We start from the raw sequence: 15,939 nt of genomic DNA, 5'->3' as shown, positions 1-15,939 counted from the left end.
ATAAATAGAATTAGTACACAGACAGACATGAGTATGCAAACACAAAGAGTCGAATGAATGAGTCCCTGTCAAATATACAGCCTCAAGAGATTTGTCTTCATTATGAGTGAATTCAGCAAACTAAAGAACATAAAGAACAGACGCTCTAGTATGATTGACAGCTGATGTCAGCGGCTGGACGCCACCCAGTCACTGATGAACCAGCATTTCCTCTTCCAAACCGGCTCTGGAGCGACTGCAAGTACATGAGTGCCATCATTTGCTGGCAGTGAGTCAGAGAGAGAAGCTGAGCCTGCCAATACACACGACCTGATAAGAAGGGTCGGATTATTGAGCTGCTGAGAGCAGGAAGAGCAGCCCAGAGATCTCAGCACGCAGAGAGCAGAACATTTAACCCTCCCGAACATTATACAGTCATCACTGTCACGCTACACCGCCTGCGTGCTAGGAAAATAAAAATACATAGCTAATAAAAAATAAGAGGATTAACTGTAATATTCAATAATAATTATTATATATATTTCATATTTAATGATTGTTGTTGTTTTAAAAACTAGAAGAAATTATAAATAATAATGCAGAAAATAACATCTACTTAAAATATATAAATAATAATGTTAAATATTATTAATATAGTTTTTTAGCATATATATATATATAAAAAAAGTAAATATTTTCATTCTGTAGTTAAAATAATAATAATAACAAGCATATAATAAGTTATATATAACAGCTTTACAATAATAATATTTTCTATAAGAATAAAAAAATACATTTAATAATCATAGTAGTTTAGCAATAATAATAATAATAATAATTATTATTATTATTATTTTATAATGTATAAAACTGTTATTAAATACAAAAATAATATTTTCATTTAGATTTTTGATTTTAGATGATTGCATTATATTGTTCATTGTTATTTAAAAAACTAGAGGAAATGTAACTGAATGAATGAATAAATTCAGGAACTTAAAACCACGTCAAATTTTTTTATGTATGCCTTTATTTTTATTTTAAATAAAAATTAAAATGCATGATTCTATAAAATTATTGAATTATATTAAATACAAAAATGAATGTAGTTTCTTTTCTTCTAGTTAAAATAATATATTATATTGCTATTTATTTGTCTTTTAAAACTAAATTACACTATGAATATAAATATATATATATAAATAACATTAATTAATTAATTAATTAATACCACATGTCAAATACTTAATATATACCCTTATTTTTATTTGTAATCAAATTAATAAAATACATGGATTTGATTAAATTGCGTTGAGAGCTCTTAAAATGGGCATAATAAAGGATTCATGATGTGCTATATTTGTAAACACACAAAAATGAACATCTGCAGGTAAAATCTATAGGTGTAGTGATATATCTGCCATGCAAAAAACTTATTTCATGCTAATAAAATATATGTAGAAATATTTGACATCTAAAAATGTAAGAAGCAGCTGTTTCTCTTTTATCTCAAACACCGATGCCATATATCTCCTGTTATTCTGATTCTTTAGCTCTTGTTAACATGTGATATTTGCCCTGCGGCTGAACATATGAATCCCTTTCACCTCTCCGATATATTTACATTGTACATTTTAAAAACAAATAAATTATTCATGATTTCATGTTAATTAGTGCTGGTTTTCTCCATCTGTGTTTTCATGTTTTTAGGCCCCACTGAATATTTTAAAAATTTAATTTCTCATAGCAACGCTTGTTTAAAGCAGAATTTAGGGACAAACTTCTCACTAGGAGAAACTTCTGCTTAATTGAATGACACACATAAAAGATCAACCTTTCTATATTTAACACCCTAAGCGTGTGTGTGTCTTTCAGGAAATAAGACACCTCCACGTATATGTGTGTGTGTGTTTGTTTGTGTGTGACCATCTCTGCGTTCGACTCACACCTTTCTCTCCATCTGAGGGTCCACCTGGGCGGAGTGGGCTGCTGGCATATGGGCCATGTAATTGGTAGAAACAGCACAGCTGTAGATGGTGGTTCTGAGACCCAAAGTCCTCTAATCACGGCAGAATAACAGTGGCCAGCCAACCCGTTCGTCCCTCTCTCTCTGTGTGTGTGTGTGTGTGTCAATCTGATCATTTCTCCACTTTTAATAATGTAAGATTATTCTAAATATACAGTTCCTACAGAAAATAAATAGCCATTTTAATAATCTTACAAAATAAATCACATTTATATTATTGTGCAAACCTATCGAACGGTTTAGTTCACTCAAAAATAGAAACCAAAATACTGTCAGTGCTTACTCAACCTTATGTTGTTCCAAACAGTAGTTAGTTAACCTAAAACCATCAAACCATCATCAATTAAAATAAAATAAACTTAAAAAAGTCTTCTACATATTTGAAGAAATAAATGTTTCTTCATATTTTTCTTCATACTTCAACTTCTACATATTTCCAAGAAATCAATTTAATTAATTTCAATAATTTATTACCACAGCAAATATTTGCTGTATTGTGAAAGATAACTAGACATAATATTTAAATGTTAGGCTAGGGTTACTTCGACCTTGAAATCCAATATTAATGAGAAAGAGAAACATGTCCAATACTATTAGAGCTTGTTGATGACAATCTATTCTAGCTAGCCAATGTTAGCTAGGTCAACAAAAATAAAAGTTGAGTAAGAACGTTATTATATACAAATTAGTCACTGTCAGGTAAAACCTTGTATCTCCATAGTTCCTCATTTTGACTTTTGGTCATAAATCAATGCTATTGGTCACCCTTTATGTCTGTTAGTGTTCCTGAAAAGTAACAGTTATGCACATACAAGGTTTCTGTCTGACAGTGACAATATTTTACAAGTATATAAGAAGAGGTGTGACCCTTGGCATCCTGGCCAAATTTGCCCATTGCCCTCTGACCATCATGGCCTCCTAACCATCCCCATATGATTGGTTTCATCACTGTCTTCTCTCCTCCAATAAGCTGGTGTGTGGTTGGCTTCTGGCGCAATATGGCTTCCATCGCATTATCCAGCTGGATGCTGCACACGGCTGGTGGAGGAGGAGGAGATCCCCCTCACATTGAAAAGTGCTTTGAGTTATTATTATTATTATTATTATCATCATTAGTAGATACTTGAATGACTGATTTATGTGCATTTGAAAATACTCTTGTGCTTTTGATTTTCTTTATCCAGAGTTTTATTATGGCTGGTCTCAATCATTCAAGATTAATGGCTGAAATGGTTGTAGAGATGTTACAAAAAGAATAGGACGAGGAAGATCAGGCAATTCTTAGTCCTGATTCAGAGTCTGAAATATCTGATGCTGATGACCTAAAGTATGTGCCACAGGCTCAATCTGGATTTGTGGGTGTAAATCCAGCTCTCCTAGATGAAGAAGACTCTGTGACGACATTGAAGACTTGTCTGACGAGTCCTCTGAAGAGCAAACTCAGACCCAGTCCTATAGATTGAGTAAAAATGGTGCGCATCTACTCATGTAAGATGAGAACATGGAGGTGGCCCCTGATGCTGTGGTACAATGTGTTGGATGTTACCACCCTCAATGCCTACACCAGGGGCGACTAATGATGGTCCTGGAGAGCCACAGTCCTGCAGAGTTTAGCTCCAACCCTAATCAAGCACAAGCTAATCAAGGTCTAAGGGTTACTAGAAAGCTAGAGGTGGGTGGGTTTTTATTAAGGTTGGAGCAAAACTCTGCAGGACATTGGCTCTCTAGGACAGACTCTGACCATCCCTGGCCTACAGCTTCACTTCTTTTTCTTTTATTCAGTCACATTCACTACAATTCACTACAGTCGCACTACAGACAGTTTAATTTCAGTGTTATCGGTTGTCAGTAATGTGTGTATGTTATATGACAAAGAGGCAAATAAACATATTTCAAGTGTTCAATGTGTTGGCCTAAATAACTGCTAAAATCATTGCTTTTTAAAAATGTCTTTATTCTTTTATTTTATCATGCTTGCGTAGTGTGTAAACTTGATATAGTAACACAAAACCAAGCAAAACAATTAATATTTATTTGTGGTAATTGAAAAAAGATGATTTGAATATTCATGGATGATGGAATTTACTGATTTCAAAAGATACAAAAGAACTGATTTCAAAAGATATAACAAAAAATGTCCAGTGAGGTATGAAATAACATAGGAAGTGAATACGGGTCATATTGTGCATTAGAAGGGGTTTGCATAGCTTGTGCATGAAAGGGTTAACTGAAATAAAAAATGTAAAACTGACTTATTTTACCCACTTACTTTATTTCATCTATTTGCCAAAGCAACCTTTCTTATTTTATATAGTTTTAACTTGATATTCTAAAATAACTAAAACTAAACTTGAAATAAAAATTTATTAAAAAAAACTTCATAGACATATTTAAAATAAATATGACAAAATTACTAACATTTTAACTAAAATTAAAATGGCAACATGAACATATTAATAAAAGCTGAAGGATAATTATTGAAGAATGTCAATCAAAGACAAAATAACTTGTGAACCATAAAAATGATTCATGGGAATCTGGGAAACCAGTTTGAAAACAGTCATCATTCTTGCAATTCTATTTTTCAACCAGCGTTTGTTAAACTAAAACTATTAAAATAGTTTTTCATTAATTAAAATAAACCGTAAATAAAATATAATATAAATATGAGATGAAAAACTTAAAATTAAAAAGCTTAAAAATTAGAAATGTTGCCTGGGCAACTAACTGCTGTAAAACAAGTTTAAGCTGAAATACAAAAAAAAAAACATAAAAATGCATTAAAGCTAAGTAGAAATCTATAATAATAATAATGATAATAAATGACAAAATCACATAAAAAATACTTTAAAACAGAAAATATACAATAAATGCTAATAAATATTGATAAATAGCAGCATATAATAGATACTAAATTAACAAAACCTTTGAAGAACTTATATTTAAATAGCTTAAAATTGAGAAATGTTGCCTTGCAACTAACTTTAGTACCTTTAGTTGCCTTGAAGATACTAAAATTACTAAAACTACAAAAAATGCATTAAAACGTATATGAAATATATGAAAAACTAATTAAAAATATTAGTAAGTGCTATAATAAATACTATAACTGATACTAAAATAACAGTTTCCAACACACTTCACCTTTAAATTTTGGTCTATTCTTCATTCAAAGCTGTAGATTATAAGACTTGATTATAGGACTAACATATATATATATATATATATATATATATATATATATATATATATACATACATACATACATACAGTGGTGTGGTGTGAATAAGTTTTTGCCCCCTTCCTGTTTTTTTTATTTTTTGCATATTTGTCACACTTGAAGATTCAGATCATCAAACTAATTTTAATATTACACAAAGATTTTTTTTGCAGTTTTCAAATAGTGATTTCATTTATTAAGGGAAAAAAGCTGTCCAAACCTGCCTGGCCTTACCTGGAAAAAGTAATTGCCCGCTAAATCTAATAATGAATGGGCATGAATGGGCAAGACCCAAAGCCTCAGAAATGGCTTTATAACCCTTTCCAGACTGATACATGTCAACTATTTTGTTTCTCATCTGTTCTTGAATTTCTTTAGATCGCGGCATGATGTGTTGCTCTTTAAGCATGCTTCAGGTTCTATTTAAGTGATTTCTTGATTCAACAGGTCTGGCAGTAATCAGGCCTAGGTGTGGCTAGTGAATTTTAACTCAGCTTTCTAAAATAATGTGGTTAATCACAGTTCTTTCATGATTTAACAGGAGGGGGCAATTACTTTTTCACGTAGGACCAGGCAGGTTTGGACAGCTTTTTTCCCTTAATAAATGAAATCATCATTTAAAAACTGCATTTTGTATTTACTTGCATTATCTTTGTGTAATAGCAAAATAGTAGTAGCTTTTTATTTAATTTTTTCATTGATATGTTTATTATTGAAATGTTGTTGTTATATGCATGTGTTAATTTGATTTAATTTCTTTATTTTCTTAAATATGTGGGTAGATAGTATTTATAGAGTTGTAACTTTTTAGTTTTAGTTACTTTTTCTTATTTGTAAGTCGCTTTGGACAAAAGCGTCTGCTAAATGACAAAAGTAAAAAAGTAAAGAGTGTAAAGACCATCGACTCTACCGTGCGACTCCACCGGGCAGGGACACCGGCAAGGGATAGTAGTAGCTTTTTATTAAATTTTTTCATTGATATGTTTATTATTGAAATGTTGTTGTTATATGCATGTGTTAATTTGATTTAATTTCTTTATTTTCTTAAATATGTGGGTAGATAGTATTTATAGAGTTGTAACTTTTTAGTTTTAGTTACTTTTTCTTATTTGTAAGTCGCTTTGGACAAAAGCGTCTGCTAAATGACAAAAGTAAAAAAGTAAGTAAAGTAAGTAATATTAAAATTAGTTTGATGATCTGAATCATTTAAGTGTGACAAATATGCAAAATAAAAAAAAACAGGAAGGGGGCAAAAACCTTTTCACGCCACTATATAAATATATATGTAAACACACGAAAATATATATATATTTTGTACTTTTTTTAATATGAAAAGCGCCTGTTTTTCTTTTCATGTGGGTTAGAAACAATAACAGGGGAATAAATAACATAAGTATTAAGTATTACACACCTTGATAGAATAAGTATTCCTCTTTAAACTACACCTGGAATGGCTCAGATCGGATGCCAGGAATTAAATAAGGAATTCTAATGAATACAAACAATAGTGAGAATGTGAAATCTAATAAATAATGACAATTAAATAAGATTTAATAAGAAAGAAATAAAAAAGAAAATCCCATAAATGTTCCTTCTTGGTGATGCCTCTTGATAAGTCAATGAATCTGAAGGAAAGATCACAGGAAGAACTTAAAATACCTTGAACAAGAAGACTGACATCCAACAAATGCACCTGTTATGATGTGAATCTCTGTGTAACTTCGTGTTTTGATTGATCGTGTGTGTGTGTGCTGGAAATCAGGGTGCTTTTTGCATTTTGCAACACTGTAAAGGTGTGATTATGAAAAGTGAGGCGAGGGTGCGCCTGTCAGTAGTGTAGGTGTTAGTTAATGTCACCGCAAGAAACATCTGCGGGGAGAAAAGGGTCTATTTTTAAGAGGTTTACTCAAGGAAAGGTACGACACACGAGTCTTTCTCTGACACATTCTTCTTTTTTCTGCCTGTGCCACCGGCAGCTTTGGATTGGACCAGCAGTCATAGTGTCACCTGTGATTCTGGCAGGAGGTTTGTCTCATCTCCGTCTCATTGTGAGAGTTCCAGCACCTTCATTAGCAACTCGGCTCGTCACAATGCCTTTAAACGCTGATAATGTGATAATTAAAACAGCTGACGAGCACGAGCTGTCATCGCTGTGGCAACAAAAAGCCTCATTTACAGGTGGAAGAATAACAAAGCATCATCCAGGTTTGCCATCCGACTCACGGCACACTATGATATACAGTGGTGTGAAAAAGTGTTGTCCTGATTTTCTATTTTTTTGCATGTTTGTCACACTTTAATGTTTCAGATCATCAAACAAATTTAAATATTAATCAAAGATAACACAAGTAAACACAACATGCAGTTTTTAAGTGAAGAGTTTTTTTATGAAGGGAAAACAGCCCCCCCCCCCCCCCCCCCGTTAAAACATAACTGTGGTTCTGTGGTTTATCAAACCTGAGTTCAGTTTCTCTAGCCACACCCAGGCCTGATTACTACCACACCTGTTCGCAATCAAGAAATAACTTAAATAGGACCTGCCTGGCAAAGTGAAGTAGACCAAACGATCCTCAAAAGCTACACATCATGTTGAGATCCAAAGAAATTCAGGAACAAATGAGAAAGAAAGTAATTGAGATCTATCAGTCTGGAAAAGGTTATAAAGCCATTTCTAAAGCTTTGGGACTCCAGCAAACCACAGTGAGAGCCATTATCCACAAATGGTGAAAACATGGAACAGTGGTGAACCTTCCCAGGAGTGGCCGGCCGACTAAAATTACCCCAAGAGTGCAGCGACGACTCATCCAAGAGGTCACAAAAGACCCCACAACAACATCTAAAGAACTGCAGGCCTCACTTGCCTCAGTTAAGGTCAGCATTCATAACTCCACTATAAGAAAGAGACTGGGCAGAAATGGCCTGCATGGCAGAGTTCCAAGACGAAAACCGCTGCTGAGCAAAAAGAACATAAAGTCTCGTCTCAGTTTTGCCAAGTTGATCTTTTTGAAAGGTGTGTGTCCCATTACATCTGGCGTAAAAGTAACACAGCATTTCAGTAAAAGAACATCATACCAACAGTAAAATATGGTGGTGGTAGTGTGATGGTCTGGGGCTGTTTTGCTGCTTCAGGACCTGGAAGACTTGCTGTGATAAATGGAATCATGAATTCAGCTGTCTACCAAAAAATCCTGAAGGACAATGTCCGGCCATCTGTTCGTGACCTCAAGTTGGGTTCTGCAGCAGGACAATGAGCCAAAACACACCAGCAAATCCACCTCTGAATGGCTGAAGAAAAACAAAATTAAGACTTTGGAGTGGCCTAGTCAAAGTCCTGACCTGAATCCTATTGAGATGCTGTGGCGTGACCTTAAAAAGGCGGTTCATGCTCGAAAACCCTTCAATGTGACTGAATTACAACAATTCTGCCAAGATGAGTGGACCAAAATTCCTCCACAGCGCTGTAACAGACTCATCGCAAGTTATCGCAAACGCTTGATTGCAGTTGCAACCAGTTATTAGGTTTAGGGGGCAAGCACTTTTTCACACAGGGCCATGTGGGTTTGGATTTTGTTTTCCCTTCATAATAAAAAACTTCATTCAAAAACTGCATGTTGTGTTTACTTGTGCTATCTTTGATTAATATTTAAATTTGTTTGATGATCTGAAACATTAAAGTGTGGCAAACATGCAAAATAATTAAAATTCAGGAAGGGGGCCAACACTTTCTCACACCACTGTAGCTGCTATAAACCAGAGGAAAAATACTGGGTGGTACTGCGATTGGATCAGATCAGGAGTACCATGGTACTCTGATACACTATAGTTTAAAAGTTAGGGGGTTTTATTGTTTGAAAGAGGTCTCTTCTGCTCACCAAACCTGCATTTATTTGATCAAAACTACAGTAAAAACTGTAATATTGTGAAATATTACTACAATTCAAAATATACTGTTTTCTATTTTAATATGTTTTAAAATGTAATTTATTCCTGTGATCAAAGCTGAATTTTCAGCATCACTACTCCAGTCTTCAGTGTCACATGATCCTTCAGAAATCATTCTGATTTGCTGCTTAAGAAACATTTCTTATTATCAGTATTGGAAACAGTTGTGCTGCTTCATATTTTTGTGAAAACTATGATAATTTGGTTCAGAATCCTTTGATGTATAGAAAGTTTAAAAAGGAAACCAATTATTTGAAATATAAATATTTTGTAGTATAAATGTCTTTACTGTCACTTTTGATCAATTTAATGTGTCCTTTATGATTAAAAGCATAATTTCTTTATAAAAAATACTTCCTGACCCCATACTTTTGAACAGAAGTTTACCGTGGTATTTCCATGGTGTCATTCAAAAAACATGGCACTATCATACTTTTCCAGCTAATATGGAACGTTCTTAGAATGTTTTGGTAAGGTTCTCTCAAGGTTATGAACAAACGTTCTTCCATAAACGTTAACAGAACATTCATGCAAAGTTATCTGGTCTCTAATAATGCTTTCAAAACCTCATTGTTATTGGAATGTCTTTTATTTCTAAACTGTTTTAGTTGCATTTTCATCTAATACTTTTTAAATATTATTTGTTTCGGAATCTTTAGAGAACATTCAAAAGTAACATTCCCATTGTGTTTGCAAAATTTAAAAAAATTGAATGTTTCCTTACCTTTCACATATCCAAGAAAAATTCAAATGTAAAAAAAACCTGGATGTTTTGAGCATTCAGAGAACATGCAGAAGTAACGTTTTCATGACATAATGCGAACGTTAGCAAACCGTTCTAAGTACATATTTTTGCTAGCTGGGTTTTTGTTATTAAATTAGTCTTATCTGATTCAAATTGTCCAAAGACATATCCGAAAATCATTCCCGTTGGAATTCTTCCCAACTTTCACCTGAGGAACTGAGTGTAACAGGACTCATGTTGAGCGTGTGTGAATCACTGTAAGAGTATTAGTTGGCAGATAAATGCATTTCTCTCCATCTCTTTCTTTCAACTACACAATGATTTATTACCTGAAAAGACCAGAGAACTAATTAGTGGAGTAATTAATTAATTTAAATTTGCATATTTGCATTTGCAATTAGTGCAGTCAACTGATTAGTCTGAAATGAGGAGTTTGACTCATCAGATGCTGGTGTGAACTGGACCAGAACGTGCAGAATGCCAGCTGAGGCGTTTTGGGGGGCAGAGTGTGAGTGAACGTGTTTGTGTGTGTGTGTGTGTGTGTGTGTGTGGGTGGGTGTGTCCAAATGTTGGCATTTTGGGGACTACTCTCTGCTGCACAGAGAAATACTTACTGGAAAAGTAGTAGCCTAGTTTGTCTGCTATGATTTAAGGACGGTGAAGCGTAAACTAAACACAGCTGCACTTCTAACAGTCTTCTTGCAAGACTGCACTACAGAGCTTCATACACTGTGGGCCTAAACTACAGTAGCGCTTAACACAACAATACTGTATCTAACACCAGCATAACATGTTGGGAGGTTTATCTGAAAATATGTGTTCTGTGCTTGGTGCTCTTGAAAGTACAATGGAGTAAATACTATGGTAAATGTATGGTAATTATTCAGTGTCTCAGAATAGGGCCACTTTCAGTGAGTATTATCTTAGGAGTATTATCTTATCTTTTATTTGAAGGTCAAAAAAAAATATTTTTATACTGCTATATTTAATAATAATAATAATAATAATTAAAAATAATAATAATAAAAAAAGGTATTATTTTTTAAGAAATGTAAAATAACATATATATATATATATATATATATATATATATAACATATTGTATGAAACCAATTAATTCATAACATTTAAACACATGTGACAACTTGCCCCAATTTAACAAAGATAAAAAAGAAAACTTGTTCTGAATTCATAACATTTTTAAACAGTAAAACAATTCTGAAAGACAAAGCAACACATTAAACAGCAAAAGACTCAACAGTAACATTAAAAAAGAAGATTAAAATAATAAAAACACTGAATGAAACCATACTTTTTGCCCAATAAATCTGTAACTTTTAAAACACACGTGAATACTTAAAAAAGTCTTGTATGTTCTAGTACTGAGAACATAATTTAACATTTCATTTAAACCTGCCTTCATCATATGATTCTTGTCTCTCAGTTTTATTGTGTTCATTTGTTCACCCAATAAATATAGCAAAAATATGAATTTTAATTTGGAAGACAGAATTTACATAAATGATCCAAATTGGACTTTAAAACCTTCTTGCAATATATAGCCACTAGCCACGTTCTCCTTGAAATATCTAAATATCATAATACCATCACTGTTAAGTGAGATTTTGGCTGAATATATGCGATATACATCATGACAGAATTCATTCTTTGCTCTGTTTACCTGCTGAATGCTTCTCATCATGTATATGCACGCAGGCTGCTATTCATATGTAAGTGTGCAGAGATTTTATGTAATATCTGAGCATTTATTATCCATCAGACGACTCTATAACACGCATTCGTGAACTGATTTGCTCTTGCCTGCAGCATCCGTCGCCCTATAATCAAATACACGCTTCGCTTTAAAGTCTAAATCATTTAGCCGTCTCTACACTGCTACTGCCGCAACAGAACTGGCATTAATCTCTCTTTTTTTAACTCTGAGTTTTTTGACGGTAAATGAGAGCCTCACGGTGCCCATTACCGCGCGCACCAGATGATGAGAGCCGAATGAAGGTCCCCAGAGACCGCGTCACGTGACCAACAAAACGTCAGTGGCAGATGGCATGGGTACCAGCGCTGGTGCCTGGCATGGGTGTTATTTCTCTGTGAAAGAGAGAGAGAGGGAGAGGGAGATTAAAGGAATTCTTACTGCTTCACATCAAGCACATGGGAGGCAGCTCTGCGCGTCGCGAGGAATCCGAACATGCGAGCTGAACACTGAAAGAAACAGGTGAGCCATGGAAAGCCAGTCTGCTTTAGAGCATCAGTTTGGGCATGCATGTGTTGTTGTTGTGTTTATTGTTATAAACAGTCACGCGCATATCTCCAGTCTTTTCTGCCGTACAAACAATGCACCCATGGCATGGTTTTGAGTTCGTCGTTGCTATTTTGTAATTGTTGTCTGTGTGTAAGGAGTAACATCGGCCAGTTTAACCAATTAGAAATGAGCTACAGGACTGAAATCAATATACATGACCACCACCCTCCCGAGATGACAATAGAAACTGTAATGCGTTGTGTAAAATGCATTTACATAACAAAAACTAATTATGAGTTGATTAATACAATTTCACGTATCTGATATGTGATCATGTTAATGGATGCTAAAACCACAATAAGTGTCATCTGAATAAGCAGGTTCTCGTATGATTTGATGCATAACATCCACATAAGATTTATGTAGGCTATATATGATTAAAAATAAAAACTAGAAACATCATATATGACCAGACGATGTATATTGTAAAATTTTTAAATCTATGTGTATTAGAAACCTTCAAAGATTAAAAACGAACAGCATGTTCACAAACACGTACTGATTACAGTTTTTCTGCATGTTAACTTTTATTTATTGATTTGGAATGCAAATGTTTACCATGTTAAATTACTGTTTAAAAGCATATTTTTGGGATGATAATTAAGTTTGATTTCCACAATAATGCACAAGATATAGTGGGATAGATTGTAAAAAAATAAAATAATTTTTTTTCATGCAATTTAGCCTATTTATAGAGTTTAAGGATACATTGTAGATTTGTAGACTAATGTTTAACAGAGAAATAAAGTCTGAAACATTTTTACATGCAGGTCAGACTAACAGTCTCGTTTTGGTTTTAAGAATTTCTTAAGATAAAAATCAATAGCAGCTTAAAATGTCACATTATATAATTAATATCGTAGAATTAAAGTAATGCTAATTACAGACTTTCTTTAGTCATATATCCAAAGCGACAAAAAAAAAAAGTTTAAATTGTTTATGTAACCCATGGGCTTCCGGGAAATTGACGTCATGGCAGCTTTATTTTTATAAATTTTTGTCGTTATGCAGGGACGATGCTAACCGTACCATTTGAAGATCCAGACATGATGCGCAGGTCTCACATTGGTGCCACATTCAGCCGTCAAGAGACACTCAACAGCGCCGAGCTCAAGGAGACAGAGGACGACAACACGGACAGGGAAGAGGAGGAGAGAGAGGAGGATGAGAACAGTGTCACGAAGAAGAAAGGTCCGCGTAAAAAGAAATTCTCCGACGGACACGGCGACCGTGTCAAACTGCGCAGGAATGAGGCGAACGCGCGCGAGCGCAGCCGCATGCACGGCCTCAACGACGCGCTCGAGAGCCTGCGCAAAGTCGTGCCGTGCTACTCCAAGACGCAAAAACTCTCCAAGATCGAGACGCTGAGGCTGGCTAAGAATTACATATGGGCTCTATCTGAGACTCTGAACGCGGGAAAGAAACCCGACCTGCTGGCGTTCGTGCAGACCCTGTGTAAGGGCTTGTCACAGCCTACCACTAACTTGGTTGCCGGTTGCCTGCAGCTGAACGCCAGAAATTTCCTCACGGATCAAAACGGGGACGTGCCGTTCTCTGGCAGGCCTCAGTACGATTCTCTGTACCCGTATCCTAACGCGGAGATGGCCACGCCCACCGGCCTCAGCTCTGGGCCCCGCGACGGCGTCAAGCCGTTCCGACCGTACAACTATTACGCGTCCTATGAGTCCTACTACGACAGCGCCTCTCCAGAGAGTAGCAGCCCTCAATTTGACGGCCAAATGAGTCCCCCGAATAATTACAACGGGATTTTCTCGCTTAAAAAGCACGAGGACCAAGTCGAGTACAGTAAGAACTGCCATTATGGGATGAGATACTGTAACGTTCCCGGTCGGGGCTCCATGTACCGCGTTTCCCCAGACAGCCATTTTCCTTACGACATACATCCCCGCAGCCAATCGTTCCAGAGCCAGGACGAATTAAATACGGGTTTCCATAATTAAAAGCGAGCATAGGGGTCGGATGCCAGCTGAACTAATCTGTTAATTAATTAGTGCTTGTTGCTGATTGTTTTCGTTTGATTTCGATACATGATATCGAAAAAAAAAAATCAATTATATTTATTTCAGACTGCATAGACTCTTAAAAATAAAGGTGCTTTAAAGGTTCTTCACAGCGATGCCATAGAAGAAGCATTTTTTTTGGTTCCACAAAGAACCGTTCAGTCAAATGTTATTTAAAGAACTATCTCCTTCTTACCTTTTATAATCTGAAGAACCTTCTTTCGTCACAAAGAACCTTTATGAAACAAAAAGGTTCTTCAGAGGTTCCTTATGGAACCATTTAGACAAAAAAGGTCCTCTATGGCATTGTGAAGCAGCTTTATTTTTAGAGTGTGTGTTGCTCATGCATTGACGCGGGCTGTGCTTGGCCTGTTATAATAAAAAGAAGATGGAAATTAAATTCTAAGGCTTTTCAAACAACAATACTTGTCTCATATCCTGTGCAAATGGATTTATTCGTGTGTTACATGAAACACAAAATCACGATAGCAATAATGGAACTATGCAACGCAGTATGACAAATATATTACCGTGCAGACATGTAAATAGCCTTATTGTGTGAGTTTTACTATTCGTTAGACTTCTGTGTCTTTACTCACCATTCTGACTGATTCCGCGTAATGTCAACAATTAATAAGGAAACTATTGTGATTTTGCTATGTACAATGTTTTTTCCCTGTTTATTTTGTTTATTCTCTTGAGGAGCGTCGGGTCTTGTGAATGATGTGAACTTGAGGAGCTCACTTCGATCAACTTGTCAAAATAAATCTTGAATGTGATCAACTGTGTTCATGCTCTTTCTTGAGGAAGTAAGCTGAAAGATGAACAATACTAGACATTAAGGTACTAAATCAACAGATCAGTGAATAAAATGCTACGGCATCAGACTTTAATTTCAACATCTGTCTTGAAATATGAAATGCATTATTTATTATTAAGTTATCAGATACGTATCTGATGACTGAGGTTATTTATAATAAATGTGCTAAATGTAAAAAGTTTTAAAAAACATAAAACCTGTCTTTAAAAATGGCTTATTCTAAATATTACCAAATGGTGAACTTTATATCAGCACTAAATAACTTCCATAAAATTCTCCAAAAACTGATAGGCTATATTTCTTGATATATTCTCTACAGCACAAATGAGTCTGACACCTGACAATCTGATCTAACATTTACTGATTTTGTGCGAGTTAAGGAAAAAAACAAAAAAAAACTTGAAATAATAAATATTAGCAATTGTTTGGATTTAACCTTATGTTTATTCATATTTGGATATAAGTGCTCCACTGGGGTTTCAGCATGAACATGTTGAATTCATTATGACCCTTTACAAGATTGTTAATAATGTATGTTATCCAAATAACGGACTGTAATGTTTATTTAAATGATCATTATTATTATTAAACGAATCTAACGAATTTACCCATTTGCAGTTTTATAGGGGTTTTTTCTTCAGATCAACAAGGTACATTCAGATGTCGGATAACACGTCTCGGAGATGACAGTTAATATACTGATTTATAATTTAAATAACAGTTTTATATTTTTTGGAGTATTAATTAAACACTTATTATATGGTTTGCGTCGCAGATTGTAAAAAGAAAAGACGAAATTCGATCAAAGAAACAAGACGTCTGTGTTTTTTTCTCATTATTTTTCTTCTTCTTCTTCTCCTCCTCCT

General features: G+C 34.7%; 1 protein-coding gene across 1 annotated transcript; it reads left to right on the top strand.

The window, feature by feature from the left end:
* Nucleotides 1–13,248: 13,248 nt before the first annotated feature.
* Nucleotides 13,249–14,193, top strand: LOC306881748 (neurogenic differentiation factor 6-B-like; the record flags this gene model as incomplete). The annotated part of the gene is made up of 1 exon (XM_079435994.1): nucleotides 13,249–14,193. The coding sequence occupies one exon, from the start codon at nucleotides 13,249–13,251 to the stop codon at nucleotides 14,191–14,193; it is 945 nt and encodes a 314-aa protein (XP_079292120.1).
* Nucleotides 14,194–15,939: the final 1,746 nt, after the last annotated feature.

The sequence above is a fragment of the Barbus barbus genome (genome assembly GCF_936440315.1).
Source record: "Barbus barbus genome assembly, chromosome: 15".
In the NCBI taxonomy this organism is placed as follows: Eukaryota; Metazoa; Chordata; class Actinopteri; order Cypriniformes; family Cyprinidae; genus Barbus; species Barbus barbus.
This window is presented reverse-complemented; position numbering and strand designations above follow the sequence as displayed.